The 27956-nt window shown below is 37.4% G+C and overlaps 2 protein-coding genes across 2 annotated transcripts in view; both read left to right on the top strand.

Moving 5' to 3' along the window:
- Positions 1 to 12351, top strand: part of LOC115265592 (protein timeless) — a 238024-nt gene extending 225673 nt beyond the window's left edge. The window contains exon 16 of the mRNA XM_062849715.1: positions 12164 to 12351. Coding sequence (XP_062705699.1) covers positions 12164 to 12203 — 40 coding nt within the window. The 3' untranslated portion in view covers positions 12204 to 12351. The remainder of the gene's footprint in view (positions 1 to 12163) is intronic.
- A 13527-nt stretch (positions 12352 to 25878) lies between these two features.
- On the top strand, positions 25879 to 27051 carry LOC109407316 (trypsin-1). Its single transcript, XM_019680310.3, has 3 exons — positions 25879 to 26033; positions 26091 to 26566; positions 26628 to 27051. Exons 1-3 carry the CDS (start codon positions 25979 to 25981, stop codon positions 26922 to 26924), a joined length of 828 nt encoding a protein of 275 aa, XP_019535855.3. The 5' UTR covers positions 25879 to 25978; the 3' UTR covers positions 26925 to 27051.
- The last annotated feature ends 905 nt before the right edge of the window (positions 27052 to 27956 follow it).

Below are 27956 nucleotides of genomic sequence, written 5' to 3' on the forward strand. Positions count from 1 at the left end.
CCAAGAGCAAAATAGGTTTGTATGGGAATTACTATGGACAACTTTCAAAAAAGTTATACGCGTTGTAGAGCATTCACACATGGATGAAGTCATAGGGTCAAAGTCAAATTGAATTATTCAGATCTCAATGATGAATGTTGCCGAATACCGGTCTTCCATAAAGTTATTCCATCCTTATTAGGCCCTCTTTCGGATGTACATGAAAATTATGATGGCATATTTTCAAAGATTTTGGAAACCAAACTGTTTCATTTGCAAAAATAACTATATAAGGTACACCGGGGCAAGTTGAAACGGGTGGGGCAAGATGAAACGAATTTTTGAAATTGATTTCAATACAATTTGGAAAGTTATCCTTCGCTAAATGGTTGTTTTAGTCAAAAAGTTTGTGTTATAGTAAACAAATTGTTTATCACTATTAGAAAACATCATGTTAACCCGCTGTTCCATCTTGCCCCGGTGTACCTTACATTTTCCGGAAAAGTTTTACATTTTTCATTTTCATTTTGCAGCATTTGGTGGGGCAATGAGAGCGCAGCCAATGATAAGGAGGGGTAATGGCTGAATAGTCTTTGCTGACCACATAATCGCCACGGAATAGGAAAAGGGTATTTTGGTGTGGGATTAGTGTGTTGGTACAGACTTGACAATATCAATGCTATTCAGATGCAAAATAATTTTAAGGCTCAAGTGAATCGCATACCTTCCAAAACCAAAAAACAATAATCCACAAAATGCCAAGCAAGTCATAGATAGAAAAAGCTCCCGATTGTTTATTTTGTCAATTATAACAAACGGAAGCTTCTACCCTCTCCAACTCGCCAGTCACCCCGGAAAAATGCCCTTCAGTTCTGGAAACTATATTATCCCCAATTAAGCCTTTAATCGAATTGTCCGCGTGGTTTTGTAGTACCCCTACTAGGTAAGAACCAATCATTGCCATACATATTAAATGCTAGACATGACCCCATGGATAGTATTTGCATATGTAAAAGCTTTGCTGATGTGACTTTCCTATTAGTCAATTCTCTCATCTCATGTTTGTCTTCAAAACCTTGGCAAGCTTAGAAAATTTAAGTTAATAAACAATACATTACAAGGTTCGAATTCCCATAGAATCAGATCATTCATTCGCACTACAACACCATAGGAGATAATATCACATTGGCTAATTACAGTACAAATGCGAAAAATCTCCCTTTTCCGGATTTTCCGGAAAAGTTTTACATACATATATATTTTGAGCAAGTTTGCTGAAGACAATTTTCATATGGTCGGCGTTAAGTCAGAGAGGACCATGTGTCTTTTACTTAATTTCTAGAAAAACGACTTTAAAGTTTGCAACTCTATAAGTTTTCAGTTTTTCAACAAATGTTCTTGAATGTTTGCCATAAACCTTAATAACTATTCACCACAGCATCGCTCTGTATTGATCGCGAAAAAACGTAAAATAAAGCTTGGAACCGAGTAACTAAGTAACTGATTGTACTTAGTCCACTCTGACTGAACGGTTTTTGGAAAATCTTCAACCAACTACAGTTTACACTCAAGTTTTTACATATTTGATGAAAAAATAATCCACAAGTATGACACCAGTCAATAGGAGTAACCCGAGTAGGTGGAAAAATCTGATGAATAGCATATTCAGTTATGATTGATTGAATTACTGAAGAGCAAAAACTGATATTGGTTTGATTGATATAAGAGGTAAAAGAACAGAAATAATAGCAAAATCTAATATGGTGAACTACTCAATAATAGCTCGTTAAGATATTACAAGATCAAAATAATAGCAGACAAGATTTGTCACTTTTTTTTAGAAAAAAAAAATAAAAAAATGGCAGCATCGAGCATCGAACCTACGACCTTAAGATTCACAGGCGGCGATGCTTACCACTCAACTGTGGCTCGCTGTTGTAAATGACATGGGAATAAAAGCATGCGGTTCTTCGTATCCACAGCTCAGAAAGGGGCACATGGCATTTCACTAACATTGAGCCATCTCTATGGGTGTATGTGTTTCATTTCGTGCAGAAGAGCTTAACTTGTTCTTATGTAGAAATTTTCAGCTATTTCGACAAGAACAACAACTGATACCATATCACTTTGAGCTATTCGTGAGATATTCACTAGATTTTTGAATAACTCATCAAAATTACATCGAGCTATGACAGCAAAAAGTGTTCGATTTGAGATATGATTTAGATATTCTCGTCTACCCGGGAATGTATAATGTGAGCAAGAAGTTTAAAATTTGGTATTTCTGTTATTACACTGTTGATTACCATTTTCAATTTTTATGTTCAGTCAGAGTGGACCAAGTACAACAGTTCAATATCACATAAAGGGTAGTCAATTAATGAGCTATTTAAGAATTCTTAACTTGAAAATTTAATAGCTTACAACTTTTGAATGTATTTTCATAGTTCGGTACGTTTTTGAAATATTGTAGTTACACAGTTCATAATTTATTCAGAGGACTGGCTTTAAAAAAAAATGTTCAGACAGATTGAACCAAGTACACAATTCTTAAATAATCGGTAAAATCAATTTCTTCATGAAACGGGTATTGGTACATTTCAATATGATGCCCAACAACTACTAAACAAACATATTTTGATTTGGAAAGGATTACGAAGAATAAGATAATTTCAACTATTTTTCTTAGAGACACATGGCCCACTCTGTCTGCACTCGAAATGCCACAATATGCTTCAACACGATGATCTGTAAAATACGATATTGACCATAATGAAAATGGAATTTCACGTGCTTTCTTGATCAATAATCATCAGAAAATGCGTTAGGAAGTCATACGATTTAGAAACGTATCACATTTTGATGATAAACTATTTTATTTATTGGATTTTAACCAATACAATTTTTTTCAATTCTCTTGACATCAAGCATATGGTCCACTCTGACTGCACACTATTATCGATTTTTGTAGTTCAATCAAAAGAAAATTGTGCTATAACTCTCGTTAATTGTAACATTAGGAAAATTGGGTGAATGTTCCAAGTAGCTTAAGAAATTTTTAGTCTAATGCCCTAAAAATCTAATTTTCGTTAATTTTGTTACATGGTCCCTTCTGACTTAACGCCGACCATATAGCCTTATGGACAAACGACTTGAAATCCCGCTTCAACAATGCATCAGAACTTCAGGCGCACAAATCTCAAGAAGCAAGTTTTAAACAACAGTGCATTTTTTATTTTGATCTTGTTCACTTGTAATAAGCTTAAAATAAGAAGATTAGGGACGCTCGTTTTCTTTACGAAGAGAATTGTGCGCTCGAAATCGTGAGTAGGTGCCATATTCGACCATTGCCCAATGGTCCGAACACAAATGGGAAAATAGTAGGTATGGTAAAAACCTACATTTCTTCCGAAGACAGCTGACTCTACCTTTAAAATTGTATGAGTTATACGTAGTTTTTCGTTGTTTAAGGGGATTTTTGGAGCCGTTCTCGTAATTTTTGCCATAAATTTTGATTTCTATGCACAGTGTTCGGAATCTATGATTTTACGATCAAAATTAAATAAATTTTTTTAGGTTGGTTCTAGAGGTTTGGCGTGTTCTACAAAGTTTTTCTGCATGTTAAAAGGCGTCTTTTGATCAAATGTAATAAATGATTTATCCCCCTAGAAGTGAGATAAAAAATTTATGTTTTCGAAATATTTTTTTAGAGGTTTGACGTCTTCGGCAAAGTTGTAGCCCATAATAAGAGAACAAAAATCGTAGAACATGTCAAAGCTCCACCTCTTACGGTTTTCGAGATATGGAGCGTTTTGTGCAAAGTACCCCTAAAATTAGTTTTTTCAGTGTAGCTTCAACAGATAAAATCTTACAGTTTTGTGACCTTCTACAAACTTGCTCAGGACGTCGATTTACACATTTCTTCCGAAGATGTCAAGTCATTATATCTTAGAACAAAAAAGTTATAGGCAAATTTTTAATATTTTAAGGTGTACTTTCACCTTAAGTAACTATTTCCGGCGCAAAATGGCGCAGATGGCTCAGTCGGTAGTTGAAAGATTAGACTTTTTACTATCACTTGGGGGTGGAAACCCTCGTGGGCAATAGTGGGAAAGGTGGTTTAAATACATGACAAAAACTAATTATTTTGCCTGTATTACAAGAAAAATATATTTAAAAAAAAATAATTAAGAAGCCCACAGTAATTTTTACTGCACTGTGTTTCTTCCGGCAATATTTCCGGAATATCTCGAAAACCGTAAGAGGTGGAGCTTTCACATGTTCTACAAATTTTGTTCTCTTATTATGGGCTACAACTTTGCCGAAGACGTCAAACCTCTAAATTTTTTATCTCACTTCTAGGGGGATTATTCATTTATTACATTTTATCAAAAGACGCCTTTTAACATGCAGAAAAACTTTGTAGAATACGCCAAATCTCTAGAACCAACCTAAAAAAAAATCATTTAATTTTGATCGTAAAATCATCGATTTCGAACACTGTGCTATGTAAACTTCCAAAGGCCGCTTAACAAATATTTTTATATTTTATATATATTATGAGTTATAAGCATTTCAAGCAATCGTTGTTTTTAAGTCAAAATTGCCCATCACATTTGAATGACAAGACCTAGCAACATGCAATGTTCAGAACAAATATGCCTCATAACTTGCTTTTCAAATGCTCACATCTTCGAAAAAAAAACAAATAAAAATGTTACTGTGAAAAAAAACGTTTTTGGGGGTACCACCCCAAGTTATAACTTGAAGTTGACCTACTATGTTCAAATTAAGAGCTTGATCAAAGATGTCTTCGGAAAAATTGCTCGAAATAGCATTGCCTACAACTTTTCTGAAGAACTCGATCACATATGACTTAAAATTATAAAATTCTATTCCAGATTTGAGTTAAGACGAGGACTACCTTAATCAAAATGTTTGGAGAAGATGCCACAAACAAATGCAAACAACTTCTGAAGACACCAAACGCCTAAAATTAACGATAACAGAGATTGGAATTTTTTCCTGCTAAAAAGTGGATTCGGAACATTGTGCATTGTGGCGACCATTTTAGGATTCCAACAAATGTGTCCTTAAAATTGACCGATGCAGACCATGTTTTGTGAGTTAACTTAAAGGTGGCTCAGGAAAAACAGTTTTCTGGGTGTAATAGTAGTTACCACAACAAGGTGCAGAATGAAGATTTTTACAGCACGAGTCGTACATTTAGCCAACGAAGCTGTACCGAGTTGCGTACAACGTATTTTTGCAATTTCATAAATTACCACTTGAGGATAGTTTTCAACAAAACTTTTTCATCAAACTGCACACTGATGTTCATAGCCATGTTTAACCCTCGCGCAATCGCGCTGTTGTATTTTGTACAACACGATGAAAAAATCTCGCTTTTTGTGTTCAGCTTTAGCGTGATGCTGGCGGTGGTGGCCAACCGCGCGAGTTACGGAAGGTTAAAAAAGTCTGATCATAGCAGGTTATGCGGTGCAGTTGTCACAAATTTTCAAACCTGCGTCCAGAAAACATCATGAAGTTGATTAAAACTGAAAACAGTGCTGCAATGGTTCATTACGCAATGCAAATCAGCGCTATAATGAACAATTACAGCACTGCTAATTATATGTGGGAAAGTAGGTATTTTTCTGGCAGATTTACGTGAGGTAAAACAGCCTATTACGATGAGAAATTGCTAAAATAACTCTTTTGCAATTTTTCATCGTAATAGGCTGTTTTACCTCACGCAAATCTGACAGGAAAAGGCCTACTTTCCCACACCAAATTAACAGTGCTGTAATAGTTCATTACAGCACTGATTTGCGTTGCGTAATGAACCATTACAGCACTGTTTTCAGTTTTGATCAACTTCTTGATGCTTTCTGGACGCAGGTTTGAAAATTTGTGACAACTGCACAGCATAACCTGCTATGATCAAACTCTTTTGAACATGGCTATGAACATCAGTGTGCGTGCAGTTCAATGACAAAGTTTTGTTAAATACTATCCTCAAGTCAACCCCAAGGGGTAATTTATGAAATTGCAAAAAAATGTTGTACGCAACTCGATGCAGAACTCGATTTTACAGCACTCATCGTAAGTATCCAACTCGGCAAGCCTCGTTGGATAAGTGTACGACTCGTGCTGTAAAAATCTTCATTCTGCACCTTGTTGCGTAAACTACTATTTCAGTTTCAATTGCACATCAATCAAAATCTTCTTGGACGACTTTGATGAGAAATTTGAAATAAAAAAGATAGATCGATATTTAACGTCGGACATCGGATTCTGATATCTTCAAATTCTGCACAAACCGGATGTAAGTCTATGTCTGTTTTGCTTGCCCAAATGATTTCGGCCCTCTACTCACCTAGCTCGCACTTCAAACACAAATGAAACTATTTAATGATTCTTTGACGTAGAGTGCGACCATTCTCAAAAATTTTGAACATTTAAAACGTTTGTAAGCAGAGCATTTCTATCGAATTTGGCGAGTTTTTCTGTTTTTTTTGTCTTGTTTTTATACACCTTAAATTTTGCGTAAGTATTTTTCATGCCAAAGGCGCTGTCCATAAACTACGTAGACTCAGTTTTGGCAAACTCAGACCCCCCTCCCCCCTCGTAGACTTTCGTCCATACAAAATTTTTGAAATTAGTATGGAACGTAGACTTTGGCCAGACACCCCCCCCCGTCCCCCACTCCCTCCGAGTCTACGTAGTTTATGGACAGGCCCAAAACAGAACTATTTGCATCACCAGTTTGCCATTTTTATTCTGGTGTTATTGTTAAGAAGGGCCTATGCGAAAAATATATTGAATATTTTCAGACATACATATATAAATCTCATAAACAATTTGTCCGATTGCTGTTCTGTCTTCGATAATGTTACAATAGATCCTTCATCGGAAATTTCAATACATTCCACAAAACTTATTTAAAAAAATAAAAATACACCTTTCATAGCACAGCGAAACAAAAATTAACCATCGGGCCTGTCTCAAGAGCCAATTTATGTGTCTCCGACGGGTTTTGGGCCGCTGAATCCGAAATCGGGCTCAGATTTGCTCCAGCACGTCACAATTTCGATCTATACCTCTATTTATAGGGTAAAATATACGATTTTGATTGCAAGCCATTTAGCATGGATATATGTTATTAAAGTAATCAAAAGGTAAATTGATCAACTAACATATACATTAACGACTCATGTAAAATATGTTGTTCTACAAAATCGGATTTGATAGTTTTAAGCGATTAATGTTTCACAGGTATCTCATCGCGTTCCAAAAATTGTGTGAATTGGTTCAAAACTAGCTGAGTTATAGTAGAAATGTACCAACAATAGGAGCCCTGCCGAGATGGTTCCACTTCTCTATGGGTACTTTAGTTCTCGGCTCTTTTGCTATTTTACGAAATACAGTAGTTAATTGTTCAATTCAAAATAATTTACGAGAAGATAAGTGTTCCGTGTATCTTGTTGTGTAATAAACATTTATGTGCTTGTACAAAAATCGTTGAATCATCAACTAGTAAACTACATACATTCAGAGATGGTCTCGATTGACTAACATAGCGCTGGGACCTAACAGACACTTAAGGCTTTTTACGGCATCACCAGTATCGGCAGTCATGTTGGATATGTAGCTCGAAATTTCAAAATGATAATTCTCAGCCACGAAAGCGAATATTCGTTGCGTTGCGTTGCGTGGTAACGGAGTAATTCGTAGATTGCATACTGAAAGTTGTCATGTTAAAATTTTAATACTTCTATTCTAATTGCTTATGGAATGCTATTTGGGAAGGAAGAGCTATCCAACCAGAGGTTGAAGTAAAAAAGACATGAGAACTTCCATTGCCGGCCACGCCCATCTTCTCCGTTACGAGGATAGGAAAGGATGTGATGATATGACACCTACTTTACAAGAGGTCAGCGACTCACCGACACTCCCATAGGTGTCAAGGAGTTGGATATTTGGAATGGGGTGATTTGGGAATCACTATAAGCGAGTGATGCGACAAGATTCAGATTATGTAAGTGTATTTGAGTAAATCATGTAGATGTGTTTGAGTGAGTGAAGGTGATTTAGTATATTCAAACACCAACGTTGGGAGTGACATAGCTAAGAAATTTTGTCACTCCATGGGCCTTTTTAATTCCGGGATGGGGCACAGGCATTTACACTGTGTCCTGGCTAACAAGCCTAGGCTTAACCGCCATTGATCGGTCTCTGAAACGATAAAAAACACGTTATGTGGATGGGAAGGGATAGTAGGGAAGGGATAACTATTCATCGAGGTGCCAGCGACTCACCGACGCCCTCGAAAATAGAAAGGAAATGGGATTTTGGAATGATAAGGAATTCAGTATGATTAAGTTATGCGATAATTTATAGCTTATTATGTTGAAAACGGTCGCTTTAATTGATCGATAATTATATAAAAGACCTCCCCAGAAAGTATGGACGCAGTAAGAAAATACTGGTATTTCAAAATTATTGGTAACTAGTTCTTTTTGAAGGCTACATCCTGTTCGTCAGTCTAACTTCTCTGCATTTGTATAGGGGTTTATGCGATCCTGACAGTTTGTTTCAAAATACATGAACTTACAGGGGAACATCGTCGAAAAAATGTGAACAAACGATGTACAGTGCTTGAGAGGTCACTTAGGAAATGAGCAAAATATGGATGGAATAAGTGAAAAAACCGTGCAAGTAGCTAGCAGCAATCACGTTGGAGATAACACGTTTGATCATAAGCAAAAATTGATAAAAAAAATAAGGGTCCTGCTGACTCTCGTTTGGATAAACATATAATGATGGCAACTGATCACAAGAAAAAAAACCTTATAACTTAAAAAGAGCGGGATATGATCAAAAAATTAAATTTCTAAATTCTTAGGGTCTGTTTCAATTGAAAAACCAAAACCAATCTTCACTTAAACTTGACAGTTCGATAATTATTTCATTATAAGAACTGTCAAGTTTAAGTGTCGAACTGTCAAATTCAAGTATAAGTTAATTTCAATTCGCGAACTGGAACAGACCCTTAGAATGGTACAGATATGAACACAAAACTAAACAAATAATTCTTATGGTTGTTTTGATCACCGTTTACGTTATTCCTCTCTATTACGATTGGTGTTTTTCGGTGACAATCGATTGTCACCGAAAAACACCAATCGTAACAGAAAAGAATAACGTAAACGGTGATCAAAACAACCATAAGATAAAACAGCTTGGTAAAGGAAAGTGAAACGAAGAACAAGATGTTTTTCGTAAAAACCGTGAGCAGAAAATACGGGAGGCAAGTAGGCAGTTGGGTAAAATCTCTGCTGAAAACGGCAACGAATCCAACGAGTCCAATCGTCACCGAAAACACCAATCGTAATAGAAAAGAATAAACAAATAATTAGAACCCTCTCACCGGATTTATGCTGCATGCTTGACTCCGCCAATAAATCTGCTCCGCTCACATCACTCGCGTATTTAACTCAAAAAGTCCATCCAGAACACTTCACACTATTCATTGGAAACTCTTTTCCGAAAAAAAAATATGACAGGCGTAAGAAAATACGGAGGTGAAAATTTTTGCGTCCGTACTCGGCCGCCGCACACTAGGGTAAGAAATCAAACTTTGAACTAGTCAAATTGTAATCTTAATTTGAACCATTTCGAAATTCATTAAAACGACGTATTTTTTAGGCAAATATTGTCCCGAAAACGATGGTAAACAGCTTTCCGTAATATAACCTGATAACATGGACTTTGAAAGCATTGAAAAATGCGTTTTTGTCATGGAAAACAGGCAATTGAAAAATCACTGTGATTCCACCCATTTCCCCCCAGAGAAAGCACATTTTCGGTGCACTCGTACAGCTCATGCATTGTATCACACGCAACAAGTGAACACGTCAAATGAAAGCTTATTTATCGTAGAATCGACCAACCGAATAATATTCCGCATTATTTGTCATAAAATTATCAAATTTAAGGTGAAACGGGACGCCGTGTTATTTTTCCTATCTTGCCTCTCTTTCTAACAATTTGCCTCGCGATGTTGAAGATGGTAATCTCGAGTTCTATCGCACTGAAGTTGCTGAAAAACAATCAGCATATGCACTGCAAGTGAGCATACACAATGATAGGTTTTTATTGCAAAATATGAAGTAGAATCTGAGATTACCATCTTAGTAGCAACAGAGCAATGGCGGATATTTCCTCGACCGTCCCGTCCGCCCTTAAGTGATTCTTACTTGGAGAATCTTATCTTGAATTGAACCATTTGAAATCTAGATTTGAACTAGTGAATGGGGGCGAGCTTCCAGTGTTGGCCTGCAGACTGCGCTAGTGGTTGCTTTGTTTACTCTTGGGCAATGGAAAATTCCAAATTTAGTTTTCGAATTCCTGAAGGATTCCGAACATTCTGAGCTGAAATTCCACTGCCTAATGAAAAAGAGTTATGAGAATTAGCAGATCCATGTGATTTTTAGTTGTTTAGCATGAAATTGGCTGTTGCGGAAATTGGGTTCTTTAGGGGTATCCGGATTATTTCATAATCGGATTCTCCGCCCCAAAATTGGTCTAAATCCAAAATTTTATAAATTTTGGAGTCCGGGAACTATTTTTAAAATGCATTTAAAGTTTGTATGGGGAAAATTTTTTGTTCGGATCGAACTGTCATTTTATCGATTGAACTGTCATTCTATCCACGAAAATAAAAACTGTTTTGTTAATTTGACCATCAAAACAAAGGTATTGGAATCCAATAAAATCACGTAATACTCAGAAAAATGAGCTCTTTCGATTAGGTTATAGAAATTAGCAATATTTTATTCATTAAACAACCCAATTGCTCGAGCTGCTGCCGCCACTAGTTCAAATCTAGATTAAAATTGGTTCAAATTATGATTACGATGGTTCAAATTAAGATTAAAATCACTATTGACAAATGATTGAATTTCTCAATGAAATTTGGTGCAAATGTTAACTTTTTGCCACTTTACGCAAAGCTAATACCCGTGGCTTTCATATACGTGAGACCATACCGTAGTAAATTATTTCCATGTGGATGAAAAAATCGATCAAAAGTGCCGCTGCTTCAGAAAGCCGCAATTTGGTTCAATTCATGATTACCTCCCCTACGATCACTTCCTCAGCCACGAAAGCGAATATTCGTTTGAAAAAGTATCATCCCATATGCTCACTTGCAGTGCTTGCGATGATACCACAGACAAACAAACATACTACTTAGAAGAAAATTGCTTCAAAAACATCGTTTGGCATCTCACTAGCACCCTCTATAATGCTCAATCCGAAGCATTAATTTGCAGGTGTTGTTTCCCTCGGCTCGATGTAACAATTTAGCAGGTGACGACTCCTCCGTGGCGTCATCCATTCATAAAGCATGAATGAAGGTTCATGATTGAGTCATTTTATGTAAACATTGATCGGCGTCGCGTTCATTTCTCTCCAAAATTGAGAGGTGATATAGGCACAGCAGCGCCACCATGACACATGCGAGCACAGTCCGAACCACACTATATTTTCAAAATGATCGTTAAATCGTGCGATGATTGCGATTTGAGTAGTATGTCTGTTTGTCTGTGATGATACTTTTTCAGCTGCGTCACTGCAGAATTATCAGTTTTTTATCACTTCAAAAATGCGAGGCAAACAATCATTGAAAAGCAAAAAGTCAATGATTTGTTTGAAAGCTCAGTGATGCATCATGACACCTTAACAGAGGTACAGCTGAGTTTTATCATTCCAAAACGTAATTTTATATTTGTTTTGCACGTCCTGTTGAGGGGGTCTTTTTTCTCACCGGCCACTCAAATATTTTCTGTCCATCAGGAGAAGCAAATATAGTTCAACCAGTTGTCGCGTTCCTTCAATGAGCTAACCTGATCCTATCTAACATACTTAAACTTTGTTTATGGTTGCCACAACTGCCAAGAAACATGTTGTTCCAGAAATTGCTACACCGGTAAAGCGACATACAACACAAATGCATGTGCCTATGCTTTGGTGAAACCAAGTTTTTCATCACATTGAATTATGATGCCCTTAAAGTTTACGATCGATTGTGCCAGAGCTATTGCTCTGCACGTGTAAATTTGATTGGTTCGTAATGATTATATTCTATGTACTCACAATTAATTCTAATCATTCGCAGAATCGTTTCATCGCAGCTCTCCTTCTCGGGTGTTTGCTAAACGAGGCATCAACTGCCAAAGGAGTCAAACGAAAACGCCTGTTGTATGACCTTTCCGATCCCGTCGTTACGGTAACTGAATCAGCATCATACTATCATCCTTCCTCATTCCCGTCCTCCATCTATTCCGCCCAAGCTCCAATCCTAGACCAAATAATCAAACCCCTTCCAACTCCTCTCCCATCGTACCTTCCGAAGCCCTCCCTATCCAGCATCTTCAAGAACAATTACTTCGAATACTCCAACTATGGCACGCCGTTTCAATTCATCAGTGGAAACCAGCTGGGATTCCATGACGAGGCGACCTACGTTGCTGATGGACGAATTCTGAAACAATACGCCGTCACCGAACATCACCCGGAGGAAATCGAAAGAAACCGGCTGCTGCAGTCTAACGAATACCGTTCGGGTCCGTCCTATTTCGATAGCAGCTTCCAGCCCGTGCTTAGTCAGTTCGATTTGCCATACTCGCCCGCCAGTATTGGGTTCAACCCACGTTTTGGAGTGCCATTGAACAGCCATCATCAATCGTCACTGCTGACGCGCAATCACGGACCGGTGGCTCTTGGATCCGGATCGATTGGATACATTCATGGTCCCAACGGAGTAGCACTCGGATCCGGATCTTTGGGCTACATTAGCCACAAACAGCATCGGGACTCGCTCCAGGAGTTGGTAGAGCGGAAAAATCGCAAACACCGTCCAAGTCCGCTGCACTTTGGCCATAACCACGACTAACATTTTGGTTTGTTCATCATCCGCTTTTCATCACATCACCTAACAATAGAAGAGGCTGTTCCTATGCGACACATGAAACCGACTACCGGAACTAGAACATGTAGAAACACACTAATTAGCGAGTAGAAATTGCATTTTGAGATTGTTGTTTAGGATTAGATTGGAACACAAGTGCCTAACGAATGTGTAGATAGCTAATGGGGAGGACCACAAATAGAACAATCCAAGCGAATTTTGGAAATGATTACGGCATTGTACATTTGTATATATTACATGACTCTGACGATAATTGACCGATAAGGGAACTATATTTGTTTAACGGAATCCTATTTTTGACATTTCAAACTTTTATAAAATTGTTGTGAGAAATAAATATTGTTAAAAGATACTAAATACGCTTTAATGAATGCTAAGGTAGCTGAGATATCACTAAGTCCGGCAATCGATATATAACAAGCAGGTAAGTTTTCAAAACAAAAAACATAACAATCCGATTCAATGTCACTCATTAAGTTTGGCATCAGTCTTGTGTTCATGAAAGCATGTAAACCACCAGGGTGCGATGACGTCACGTTTTCGATTCCCGCATCTTGTTCCAATGTTTAGGGAACTCAAATGCATTGTCAATGCACAATGGTCCGAATCCACGTTTTAGCAGGAAAAAAATCCGTACCTCTGTTTTCGTTAATTTTAGGCATTTGGTGTCTTCAGAGAAGTTGTTTGAATTTGTTTGCTGCATCTTTTCCAAAAAATTTCGATTAGGGTGGTCCGCGTCTTAACTCAAATCTGGAATAGAACTTTTAAATTTCAAGTCATACGCGATCGATTTCTTCAGCAAAAATGTAGGCAATGCTATTTTGAGCAACTTTGCCGAATACGCCGTTTATCTAGCTCTTAATTTGATCATAGTAGGTCAATTTTAAGTTTTGACTTAGGGTGTTCCACCCAAAAACGGTTTTTTCGCAATAACTTTTTTATTTGATTTTTTTCGAAGATATGAGCTTCGGAGCATTTGAAGAGCAAGTAATGACGCATATTTGTTCTGAACATTGCATGTTGCTAGGTCTTGTCATTCAAATGTTATGGGCAATTTTGACTTAAAATCAACGATGTCTTCAAATGCTTATATCTCTAGGAGCTGGTAAAATAAAAAAAAATCTTTAAGCGGCATTTGGAAGGTCACATATAAAGCCAAATGTGGAGCAAATATTACAAGAACGTTATTTTTTAAATTGGAATAAATCGACTCCAAAAATCCCCTTAAAAATTGAAAAAACTACTTATAACTTATACAATTTCAAAGATAGAGTCAAACTGTCTTCGGCAAAAATGTAGGTTTTTTCCATGCCTACAAGTTTTCCATACACGATTTTTTTGCAAAACGTGAAACAAAAGCTTGAAATTGATAATTTGATTCTTAGGGGTACATGCTATGTTTTTCTAGGAAATCAGAACGATTATATTCTTTAAAAACAAATTATCAATTTCAAGCTTTTGTTTCACGTTTTACAAAAAAGTCGTGTATGGGAAACTTTTAGGTATGGTGAAAACCCACATTTTTTCCGAAGACAGTTTGACTCTATCTATAAAATTGTATGAGTTATTAGTAGTTTTTCGATTTTTAAGGGGATTTTTGGAGTCGATTTATTCCAATTTATAAAATAACGTTCTTGTAATATTTGCTCCACATTTGGCTTTATATGTGACCTTCCAAATGCCGCTTCAAAAACTTTTTTATTTTACCAGCTCCATGAGATATAAGCATTTGAAGACATCGTTGTTTTTAAGTCAAAATTGCCCATAACATTTGAATGACAAGACCTAGCAACATGCAATGTTCAGAACAAATATGCGTCATTACTTGCTCTTCAAATGCTCCGAAGCTCACATCTTTGAAAAAAATCAAATAAAAAAGTTATTGCAAAAAACCGTTTTTGGGGGGCTCACCCTAAGTCAAAACTTAAAATTGACCTACTATGTTCAAATTAAGAGCTAGATAAACGGTGTATTCAGCAAAGTTGCTCGAAATAGCATTGCCTACAACTTTGCTGAAGAACTCGATCGCGTATGACTTAAAATTAAAAAAATTCTTTTGCAGATTTGAGTTAGGACGAGGATCACCCTAATCAAAAATTTTGGAAAAGATGCAGCAAACAAATGCAAACAACTTCTCTGAAGACACCAAACGCCTAAAATTAACGAAAACAAAGATACGGATTTTTTTCCTGCTAAAACGTGGATTCGGACCATTGTGCAATGGGGGCAGGCCCGGATTTAAGGGGGGGCAAAGGGGGCAAGTGCCCCGGGCCCCCGATGAAGAGGGCCCCCAAGAATCCGAAAAACAATTTATATTTTTCAACGAAACCATATAAAATTCACGTCAATGGGCGTTCATATTTTAAACAGGGCCCCTATAGCCACAGCTGTTAAGGCGTGGATATTCAGCATGACCATTCTAAGGGTGACGCGTTCAATTCCCGGTCGGTCCAGGAACTTTTCGTAAAGGAAAATCCTTGACTTCCTCAGGTAAAGAGTGTCTACGAAATGGCCATTGATAAAGGAAACTCTTTGTTAATGACAGTTCCACAGTTACTGTGGAAGTGCTTATGAAACACTAAGGTGAGCAGCAGTGTCCCAGCGACACAAAAAAAAACCTATAATTGGGTTCCTAAAGGTATCTAAATCATTTCTGGCCATTTATCTGGATTTTCTCTTAACCCTTCAGCGCGCGCGCCGTTGTAAAAAGTACAACACTACAAAAAACCTCGCTCGTCGTATACAGCGCGTGCGCGGTGCAGTTTCAGCTGCTTGATGGCGCACGTCCTGGTAGGTTAAGAATAATTCAAAATCAAAAGTTTCATAATTTTTAGTGCAGTATTTAAAAATACGCGATTTTCTCTAAAAGCCCTTGAAAGTTCTTATCAAATGGAAACACTTTTCCGTGACTGCAAGTTGCTACAAAAAGTGTCTCTAAGCAGAGTGCATGAAAGATTAAGCTTTTGAGAGTAATTGTACATAGTGCTGAAAATTTCATTTCGCCATATCTAAATTCAATCACCTACAGCTCATTTTAGAAGCTGACATATATATAAATTTCAATAGTTTCATAAATTTATCTATTATTTCACAATGATTATTCAAACGTCTGTTGATTATGATTAAACTCTGAAAACAAATGCCTAATAATCATTTGCATCAGTTCGTTGCTATCATGGAAAAGAGAAGATAATGAATTCTGCTGATATTAGGGAGTTAAGGCTAGTTTTAAAAACCAAGTGTCCTCGAAACAGTAGCTTCCATATCTTTATGTTGAGTTTTTCTGGAGATATTAAGATTTATTGCTACAGTTGCTCCCAAGAGACTTTTCTTTGTATAATCTGAATCTTAATATACTCGTCGATCTCGTGCAATCTCAAATAAAGTTGCTCCATGTTTTAGTAGATTTTTAACTGAACGCTAAGTTTTAAAACAAAAATATATGTACTATCTGAACAAGATATCATTTACGCTACCATTTTGACATTTGAGCCAAATATCAAATTGAATGTTCGTATAACTTTCAATTTGTCGGAATTTTAGAGAAGTTTAGAAATCAAAAGTTTTCAATATTAGGCCTAAAACAATAAACATTAAAAATATAATAATACATAAGATTAAGAAAGTAGACGTAATTGTATGGTTCATTTTTTCGAAACTTTGATTCTGGGGGCCCACTTTATAGAGTTTGCCCCGGGCCCCCCGAGGCCTAAATCCGGCACTGCCTGGATGATATCATAGAAGAAAGCCTATAGGGATTCCCGGAGGAATCTCTAGAGAAACTCCTGAAGGAATCTCTAGAAGAATTCCTGGAGGAATTTGAGCATGAGCATGAGCATAGATGACCGTACAATCCGTAGTTGCTACTCCGTGATTGACCAGAACAGTCGAAATTGCACAAGGAATCAACAAACGGAGCTTGGGAGTAGCTACCGCTCTCAATGTGCACAGTTCGAGAATTCCAAACTTTATTAGTCAATAACGGCGCCGGCCACGTCCTTCCGGTCATCGAGGAAGGGAAGGAATGTTAGTGTGACGTACGTTGCTACTAGAGACCGAGATCACCTCATTTTCTCCACGACTGTCATGGGATGGAGTTTTTGTTAGTGGGGAGGGGGAGAGTCACATGATTTGGATTCACTTTGGTAAGTGATGTGATTCATGCAACCCTTATTTGAGTCAAAACATTTATTAATGTTCGTGAATTTCGACTGGAATTTGATTTATGATTTCGAACTGGCTTTCTCAGTCTAGGGAAATTCAAAACGACTGGTTTTGTATTGCCCGACGTTTCGGCCTTGTGTATTTGGCCTTTTTCAAGGGTAAAACTGTCTGTTGTTCTTCGTTACATTTGGTAATGCCGAGAGTATCATTGCGTGGCTAATGTAACGAAGAACGACAGACAGTTTTACCCTTGAAAAAGGCCAAATACACAAGGCCGAAACGTCGGGCAATACAAAACCAGTCGTTTTGAATTTCCCTAGACTGAGAAAGCCAGTTCGAAATCACATTTATTAATTTTGACAAAAATATTACAAATGTCGACACCGAGGATTTTTTTTTATCTGTATTAACGAGATTTTTAGCCCTAGGCTAGTTCATCTCGGGACCCACACTTTACTTCCCTTCCGAAGGAAGAACTCACATTTTGCGAGTTTGTCGGGAGTGGGATTCAATCCCAGGTCCTCGGCGTGATAGTCAAGTGTTCTAACCATCACTCCAGGTCCGCTCCACTGACACCGAGGATGACGAACCATTCAAATTGTTGTGTACATGCAAAAAATGAAAGAAAAATATTTATTATCAACTAAATGTGCATTGGGAACTAGCGCCGACACATGACGTGACGAACTTTTCAATATTTGTTAGATAAATATACAAAAACCAGAGCCGAATTTTGTACATCGTTTAGCATAAATTATTATGATAAAATGGAACGAGCTCATCAATAAATATCTTTCGAAGTGTCCAGTGCGTATGTGTATGTGCATGTGATGAACCTTGCAGCAATTTTCCGAAGAATCCCTGGAATATTTCCGGGTTGAATCCCTGGAGGAATCCCTGAAGAAATTCGTGGAAGAATCCTAGGAAGTATTCCTGAAGAAATCGTAGATGAAATTCTTGGAGAAATCCTGAAGGAATCCTAAGAAGAGTTCGTGGAAGAACTCCTTCAGGAAACCCTATAGCAGCTCCTGAAGGAATCCCTGTAGGAGTTCCTGAAGAAGCTCCAGGAGGAATCGTGGGATCAATTCCAAGAGGCATTCCTAAGGAAATCCCTAAACAGTCCCTGGATTAATTCCTGGAGGAGTTCCTCAAAGAATTCCAAGAGGTACTTCTGAAAAAAATCTAAGAAGAGTTCCTGGGGAAATTTTTGGTGGAATTTTTGAAATAATCCCTGGAGTTGTTCCTTAAAGAATCACAGAAAAAAATCCCGGGTGATTCTCTGGAGGAATTCTCGGAGGAATCCCACAAAGTATTCCTGAAGAAATCGCAGATGGAATTCTTGGAGAAATCCTAAAGGAATCCTATAAAAAATTAGTGCATGTAGAGTAAAGCGGGGCAAAAGTTCGAGTGGGGCAAGAGTTTCTTTTGAAGTTTTTGAGCTTAGTTCAAATTATTTCTTTCGGGTGTCAAGGTTGTTCGAACCCTTTTTGAAAGAGAGTCTTTCACTCCAAAAATTATGAAAATTGATCAATATTTCGAGAAGTTATTACAAAATGTTGGTTTTTGATCAAAAAAATGTAACATGCGATGGCCTTTCCAACGCATGGAATGAGATTTTAATGAAATCGAATTCGATATTTTATTTTGGGGCGTAACTAGGTATATTTTGAAGATGCTCTAGCATGTATAAGGCCAGTAGTACACAGGGTCAAATATTTGACATGGAAAGAACTCAAGAAACAACATCAGTTTGACACTAATGAAAATTCGATCGAGTCAAACAAGATGTTTGAGCATTGGTTTCTTTTTGGACAAATATTTGACCCTGTGTACTAGCAGCTTAACTTTTTGCAAAAAAGATTTGGAAATCGTATTTTACACATAGTGGGGCAAAAGTTCGTATTGTGGGGCAAAAGTTCGAGTCATGTGGCAACTTTAGGTAGAAACCTAAAATTCTGCAAAATGTACATATTATCTCTAAGAGTGATGGAATTAGTGAGAAAATTCGATTAAAGTTGAAAAAAAATGTTGTTTTATCTGGCGGAAAACTACTAATTTTTGGTGTAGTAAATTTAACCCTGATTTGGGTAAAATCCAAATCGAACTTTAAAGTGTATTCCAGTTCTAACATCAAATATTAAGTGGTTTCAGGTATTCCTATTACCAAAGTGTCAAAATAATGTGCTACGGTTAGCGAAATTCCACAAACACTAGATTCGAACTTTTGCCCCAGTGGTGGGGCAAGAGTTCGAATAAAACGCACACATACAAAAAGTGTTGTAACTCAAAATTGAAAAGACATTTGGCGTAACTTTGTTCAGCAAAATTTTAGCTCATGGATGGTAGAATCACCACACGGTATTCATTTATTTTTATCTGCTTCGATTTTTTGGAAAAACATGTATTTTCAACTAAGGTCGAACTTTTGCCCCACCTTACTCTACTCCTTGAGGAATCGCTGTAGCAGTTCCTGAAGGAATCCTTGGAGGGATTCCTGAAGAAACACCATAAAGAATCCCGAAACCAATACCAAGGGGAATTTCTACGCATTTCCTGGAGGAAGTACTGGATCAATTCCTGCAAAAATTCCAAGAAGAATTCCTGATGGAATTCCAAAACGAGTTCCTGCGGGAATCCTTGGAGGATTTTTTAAAATAATCCCTGGAGTTGTTCCTGAAAGAAACACAGAAGATATTCCCAGGAATTTTTGGAGGAGAACCTGGAGAAATTCGTGAAGAAATTCCATGAAGAATTCCATGAAAATCCCTGGAAAGCTTTCTTGACAAATTCCTGGAAGAATTTCTGTATGAATACCTGGAAAAATATTAAAGAATCCATGTCTACAATAAACTCTAGACAAATTATTGTTGGAATCTTATGACGGAGTCCCTAAAGAATGTTTTGAACAATGTTTTAAGGAGACGAATTTCGCCCCAAATCGTATTCGGAGTTGGCAGCACCCTCTCAGATTACAATGAAACTTTCTGGGTATGTACACCAAGACTAGATAAGCCACTTTGCATACTTAGTTTCTTCAAAATTTATCTGGACTGACTTTTGAAAAGGGCTAAACTTTTTTTATGGATTTTTTAAAAATGTTTTTAATCAAAAAATGACTACTCCTACAAAAAAGTGTTGTATGGGTGATTATCACAAAATAAGTCAAATTTTAAGAAAAAAATACTGAAAAAAATCCAAAATGAGCCCTACACTGAAAAAAATCATTTCTAAAAATTCAAAGTTGATTTAAAAAAACACCATTTTTGATTTTGATGAAATTTTGTCTCAAGACAGGTAATTATGTTCCCTACCAACCGTCCATACATCACAAGATAGGCACTTTTAAGGAAAAAAAGTTTTTCTAACAAAAACTTTTTCATGTCCAAATTATTATTTTTTTCAGTGTCTTTTTTTAAAAACAAACTAAACCAGTGAAGGTTATCTAGTAATCTCAAAATGCAATGAAACTTATTGTGTCATATGCGACAATGCAATGCACCCATATTCACGCAGCAGCACTCTAGAAGTACGAAACAATATACAATTAGAACACGCATTTCATACGTGCTGCTGTAATTTCTACCCAAACGTTTCTACCCCATGTTCTTACCTAATATTAGGTAAGGCTATTTATTATATTCGAACTACCTAATCGAAAAAAAAAACAAATCAAGAGTTGTACCTAAAGCAAATATGAACAAAACAAGAAAATGAATCGGTATCATTCAACGTGTTACTTCTCTTTGGTTATTAAAGGCAGTTCTGAAAAGTAATGGATCAATCGTATAAATCAAAATTCAACAAATTCAAGTGCAGTGCAAAAATAAACAATCCAAAGTGCAACCGTCATAATCTACGGGGCATGTCATTAAGATTGATAGATAAAATTCATTCCATGGGATATACACATGAAATCGCAAACCGATGAGTATTTGTGAGTCATGTCGTGGATTGATAAGTCACAACAGAAGCCCGAATACGAAAAAACGCCGATCGGATGGAAACGACGAAACTATGCAACCATCATTTAGTGGGCAGCAACATCATGATGTTCCAGAACCAGAACCGTCAACGAGTGGTCAACAAATCGAACATGAGCTGGGTAAGTAAGCCTTCAACGTGTTAGCTTCTTTTATATAACTCATTTTGCAGCTCGTTGCAAAACTACATTTTTCAGTATTCTTCGTATTTATCCAACCCGGCAAGCCTCGTTGGATAAATGTACTACTTGTGCGAAAAAAAATCATTTTTGCAACTCGTTGCATAAATAACTATCATTAACTTTCCACTGCATTCATTATTATATTGTTAACCTTAACTTTTATCTTACAGATATGGTACCATCTATTCCATCATTGGAGTCAATTCCGTCAACAGATCAACTACAGGGTCCCCATAATATTGAGAAGTTGAATACCATTGCTGAAACATTGAGTTTATCGCCAATCTCATCTAGAAACATGAGAAGTATGGAATATCGCATAAACAAATCATTGCAGATTACGAAAGAAGTTCGAAAAAATATCTTCGGAATAGATTCAACGGATGTTGGCAAAGTGGAGGCGTATGACGAGATAATTATGCAGTTAAAGGATAAGTTCAATCACCCTACAACTGACAGAAGCGAACAGATTAAAATACTATCTGTACTTCCTAAGTCTTGGTCGGTAAATAAAATCACAAGAGAGTTTAACGCACCAATGTATATGGCGAGGCGGGTGAAGGATCTTGTTTATGAACAGGGTATTCTTTGTACCACCGAAAAAAGAAGGGGGCACGGTATTGATGACGATACAAAACAAATAGTAAGAGAATTTTTTGATGATAATGATATCAGCAGGCCAATGCCAGGAACAAATGATTTTGTTTCTGAGGTTCGAAATGGAAAAAAACAACAAGTTCAAAAACGACTTTTGATGATGTCGCTCAAAGAGGCTTATATGATTTTTGTAGATATGTACAAAACTGTGAATATTGGTTTCACAGTATTTACACAGTTGCGACCAAAGCATTGTATTTTACTTGATTCTACTGGTATACATAATGTATGCATATGTACTATTTATGAAAATGTAAATTTAATGTTCAACAGTATAAGAATTGTGTCAAAAGATGAAATAATACAAAAAATGCTTTGCGATATTTCCACCAGAACAGATAATTGCTTTTTCCGTGCTTGTGAAAAGTGTGCTTGTAATGAACACATTGAAGAGGAACTTACATTGATATTAGAATCAAATGAAAAAAAAGGAATTATATTTCAGCAGTGGTTGAATACTGATCGCTGTAATTTAGAAACGATTATTAAACCTGTTGATGAATTTGTTCCGTATCTTGTTGATAATATTGACAAACTTATAACACACGACTTTATTCATAAACAACAATCATCATTTCTCAGAAATAAAAAAGATACATTAAAGGATGATGAAATTCTTGCGATTTGTGATTTCTCTGAAAACTATTCATTCATAATTCAAAACGCTGCTCAAGGATATCATTCGAACAACTCGCAAGCAACAATACACCCATTTGAAATTTACTATATGAAAGATAATAAACTTGTAAATGTTAGCTTCATTATCATATCGGAAGTAATGGCTCACGATACAGTTGCGGTCCAGTTGTTCATCTCAAAAATGATAGATTTTATGAAACAATTAACGAACTTTTCTAAAATTTATTTTATGTCTGATGGGGCAGCATCACAATACAAAAATAAGAAGAACTTTGCTAGTCTATGTAGATTCCAGTCAAAGCATGCATGAAGAGCAGAATGGCATTTTTTTGCAACGTCCCACGGTAAAGGTCCATGTGATGCTATTGGTGGCACTCTCAAGCGAATGGCAAAGAGAGCAAGTCTTGCTCGAGATTATGGAAATACCATAACAACTCCACGAGAGTTATATAACTGGGCAGTTGTACAGACAGATAAAAATATAACTAAATTAAATTTCTGTTACGTATCCACTGAACAGTACATTAAAATGTCAGAAGATCTCGAAGAAATATATAATAACGCCAAAACAATACCAGGCACTCAGAAATTCCATAGTTTTTTGCCTATTCCTGGCGACAAAGTAAAGGCAAACAGGTATTCTAATTCAGAAGATGAACCAAAAATATTTAGTATGATCGGAAAAAAAATAGAAAAGAACATAGAATAGAAGCGCCCGTCTAGCGAATTGGGAGTCGTGAGTTCGAGTCTCACCGGAGTACGTGGATTTCTTTTCATAATTTCAAATCTCAATTTGTTCATCGAGCACATGTTCTGTCGTGCACATGGATGTCAAAGCATTTTCAACAGTGTAATTTCCCACATGGCTTGGTCAGCCAAAGCAAAATCAAGAAATTGACAGAAAAGAACATATTTGAAATTGGCTCTAAGACACATATATATATTTGAAAAATTCATAATTATAAATAATTGTATATTTAAAAGTGCACTTCAATACATATTGCGATCAAACATTACATTTCCTAAGAAAATACATTTGTAATATTTTCAGTTTTTTATGTATAGGAAAACCCTTCCAAATGATTGAATAAATAACACAAAATCTCCTAGAAAATTGAGTTTCATTGGATTCTGGGATTGTTATGGCCTTCACTGGTTTTATTGTTGATAACAAAATACACTGAAAAAAAAAAATCATTCGAACAAGAAAAAGTTTTTGTTAGAAAAACTTTTTTTCCTTAAAAGTGCCTATCTTGTGATGTATGGACGGTTGGTAGGGAACATAATTACCTGTCTTGAGACAAAATTTCATCAAAATCAAAAATGGTGTTTTTTTTAAATCAACTTTGAATTTTTAGAAATGATTTTTTTCAGTGTAGGGCTCATTTTGGATTTTTTTCAGTATTTTATTCTTAAAATTTGACTTATTTTGTGATAATCACCCATACAACACTTTTTTGTAGGAGTAGTCATTTTTTGATTAAAAACATTTTTAAAAAATCCATAAAAAAAGTTTAGCCCTTTTCAAAAGTCAGTCGAGAAAAAAAAATTAGAAAAATGAGTATGCAAAGTGGCTTATCTGGGCAAGGTCTACACACCAAGAAAGTTTCGTTGTAATCTGAGAGGGTGCTGCCAACATTTGTTCGAGTTGGCGCGAAATCCGTCAGGAGTTCTTGGATTGATTTTTAAATAATCTCTGATAAAATTTACAGAAAGGGTTCCTGGTAGATATTCCTGCTGAAATACCTCGAATTATGACAGGATTGAATTATTGGAGCAATCTCTAGTGGAGTTCTTGAAGGAATATATGGAGAAATCCCTGAAGAAATCTCTGAAGGAACACTTGCAGAAATACCTTAAAGGATCTCTGTTGGCATTCCTTTGGAAATCCCTGGAGAAATTCCTGGAAGCACTGGAACAATCACTCAAAAGATATCCCAGAAATTCCCGGAAGAATGTCTAGTGAAACCCGTAGGTGATATATTGAAAAAATCTCTGGAGCAATCCATGATGGAATCAATGAAAGAAGCTGGTTTTCGAGTAAAAAAAGTTTGATAATTATGGATAAAAACCTAAATTATTATTAGTACCTATAGTTTATTTCTTGAGATATTTTTTTTCTGGAAATCTGAATCATTGATAATCGAGTTCACTCGAATTGAAATAATAAAATCTGGCGGCCAAGGGGGCGGGGGGTGCACGACCCAACCAACTTCCCCCCGTGCCCGCCTCTGGCTACGCCCATGATTCTAAGTGTGTGGACTATGTTCGAGGTGGAAATGCAAGCAATCGAAGTGTTCGAGCGTTGGGTGCTTAGAACCATCTCTAGCGGTGTGCAGGAGAATGGTGTGTGGCGACGATGAATGAACCACGAGACATCGCAGCCTTTTACGGCTAACCTCTAGCATCCGGAAGGTTACGAAAGCTGGAAGGATACGATGGGCAGAGCATGTGGCGAGAATGCCGGACAACAACCCTGCAAAGCTAGCGTTCGCAAGATTGGTAAAACATTGACATCAGTTTAGAGGGTATCCGTGAGCGTTGCCGCCAATCCAATGTTTTTTTAGTTTTCACAATACGATTATAATCGTAACCGTAATAGGTAGTTCACATCTTTTAAACGGTGTCAATTGGCCCTTGAATCCGACACCTTATACCAATCAGCAAAAAGAAATGCGCAGCATCATCTTCACCGATTTGATAAAACAAACCTACATGCGTACAAAGCATGATTTTGCAAACTGACTTGTATAACATAGGTATAAGAATCTGTGACAGCATACTTGTCTAGACCTAGAAAAATATGGAATATAAACGTGACCATTATACTACCTGGAAATTCCGCGCTCTCACATCACTGAATGCTACTATCAATTGTTTGCAAACAATTATTGATATCAAATTGAGTGGATTGCGCCTTACGATTTATAAACTGCTAGGGTGGCATATCAATCATCTTCAATGGTCATATTTCCGTCACATACTAACTGATCCAAACTGATGAAATCATAATTTTGACGATAAAACTACATTGAAGGAAAGAAGTATTCTTTGAAAATGTCATGCCAATACGACCCCTTGAAGATCGAGGTGCTGTTACACCTAGTTCCCATCAACAGGAAGCCAATTTACTTAGGTTTACAACTTTCTCCGGCCAGCGACACACGCCATGGCACTTGAAGTGGATGTTCTTAGCATCGTCACTTCAAGTGTCTATTGTAAATTTATGTACTATTGACGCAATTGGGTGATATGATTATCTGATAACGTGATCCCGATTGATTACCTCAATTTTTTTATGCACTTGTATAAAAGCAAATTGAGCGGATTGTTTGGTCGTAGGTGTCCTTAAACAGTTGGAATAGGAAGAAGTGTTTGAAATGGTGCGATTTTGTATTCTTGTCAGCGTGGTGCTGGTGTCAGCATATGGCAGTGGTGAGTTGAGCTTAGAACGCCAATAGCATTGTTATATTATTGAGAAGAGAAAATTAGTTCTTCCAGAAAATGATCTTCTGTTGCCAACTTTGCCTCGACCACGCTACGGGCAATACAGTGCAGTTGCATCCCCGAGAGGAAACCGCATTGTGGGTGGATTCGAAATCGACATTACCGATGCTCCCCACCAGGTGTCCCTTCAGTCAAGGGGCAGTCACATCTGTGGAGGATCGATCATTTCGCCCAACTGGGTTCTAACGGCGGCACATTGCACAGATGGAGCATCCGTGTCGAATCTACGTGTTCGTGTAGGGTCCACCAAACATGCCTCAGGCGGAGAAGTTGTAGCCATCAGTCGAATCGTTCAACATCCTCAGTTCAGCTACAGTACGATCGATTACGACTATTCGTTGCTGCAGTTGGCGAAAAGTTTATCCTTGAGTAACAGCTCTCAAGTGATTGCCTTGCCCGAGCAGAATGAACCCGTTCCGGATGGTACTCTGTGTGAGGTCTCTGGATGGGGAAATACTCAGGTTCGCTACTCGAAAGAATTTAGGCTATTTCAACCCACATAATTTTTGATTCCCCTTACAGAGCATAACGCAATCTCGTGACAAGCTTCGAGCGGCCTACGTCCCGTCGTACAACCAAGCGCAATGCAACAAAGCCTACAATATGTACGGTGGCGTAACGGATCGCATGATTTGCGCCGGTTTCCAGCAGGGTGGTAAGGACGCCTGCCAAGGAGATTCTGGTGGTCCCCTGGTGGCCAACGGAAAGCTGGTCGGAGTCGTTTCATGGGGTTTGGGCTGTGCCCAGCCGAACTATCCGGGTGTTTACTCTCGGGTGGCAGCCGCACGTGACTGGATTCGCAGTAATAGCGGTGTTTAGAGTGCAAACGTATTTAGTACAAGTGTATCATTCATGTCGACCAATGCGTGCAATTCAATGGACACTGATCACGGATTATGTTGCTAGTCTGTTATTTTCAATGGAATAAAGTCCTCGTAAATTACCACTCGGCGTAATGTTTTCAATTCGGTAACACATGGAAACAGTGTATCGCTATTTGTGCATCTCGTCCCACATGATTGAAGAATTCTATGTCTTATAGTGAGAACGTAGAGCCAGAAAGGAAAACAGAAGCGGTCTTACAGTCTCCCTCCTTCCTAAACGGTGGACCATATTTCTGCAAACGTATAAAAAGCTTTGTGTCGAACCTACCCACCGAACTCAACAATCAGATATTTGTAAACCACTGCATTTAGAACTTATTATATTAGGCAAAAACGGTTCCACAATCCGGTGCCACGCAACCGTAGGACCCACGAGACGAGTCCCAATCCCTTCCAAGCAGCAAAGAAGGTACGCGACGCGTGATGATGTAGCGGGCTTTAATTACCAGTTTAGTTCAATCGCCAATTCAATTGAATTTCATTCCCCCCTCCTAACAACCCCCCCAAAGAGCCCCGAAGAGAACGTGATGGAGTGTGCGATAAAATGCACCAAGATGGGCGTACTTTTTTTTTCGTCTCTAGAACAGAACCGTTGCTGTTGGTACTCGACGTTTAATTTATTGCTGAAATTCGTGCAACAGGTAGCTGGCTGTTGGGCAGAAGTAGGTACTTCAGCTCCAACTGTGACTAGATGCGTAGCGTGAAGCAGGAGTGAAAGGAAAATTATTGTGTGCTTTTCGTGTTATGGTTAATTTTATAGGCGTCAAAAGGTGTTAACTTCGTTGTTTATGAATCGGTTGAGGCCATTAATTTCTATTCAGGGGATATTTAATGAGCGGCTCAATGGGCACTATTTCGTTCAATTATATTTCCAACCACAGATGTGCATTTCATTCGTGGATCTTATTGACAATGTAGACTGACTAACAAAATTCAGGATCACGGACAAAACTGCGATTTCACATCG

Source organism: Aedes albopictus, chromosome 2 (assembly GCF_035046485.1).
Source record: "Aedes albopictus strain Foshan chromosome 2, AalbF5, whole genome shotgun sequence".
NCBI lineage: Eukaryota > Metazoa > Arthropoda > Insecta > Diptera > Culicidae > Aedes > Aedes albopictus.

Coding starts and splice junctions, on each gene's coding strand:
- LOC109407316 (XM_019680310.3), top strand. CDS start 25,979: ATGGTGCGATTTTGTATTCTTGTCAGCGTGGTGCTGGTGTCAGCATAT. Junction 26,034..26,090: donor GGTGTCAGCATATGGCAGTG/GTGAGTTGAGCT, acceptor AGAGAAAATTAG/TTCTTCCAGAAAATGATCTT. Junction 26,567..26,627: donor CTGGATGGGGAAATACTCAG/GTTCGCTACTCG, acceptor TTCCCCTTACAG/AGCATAACGCAATCTCGTGA.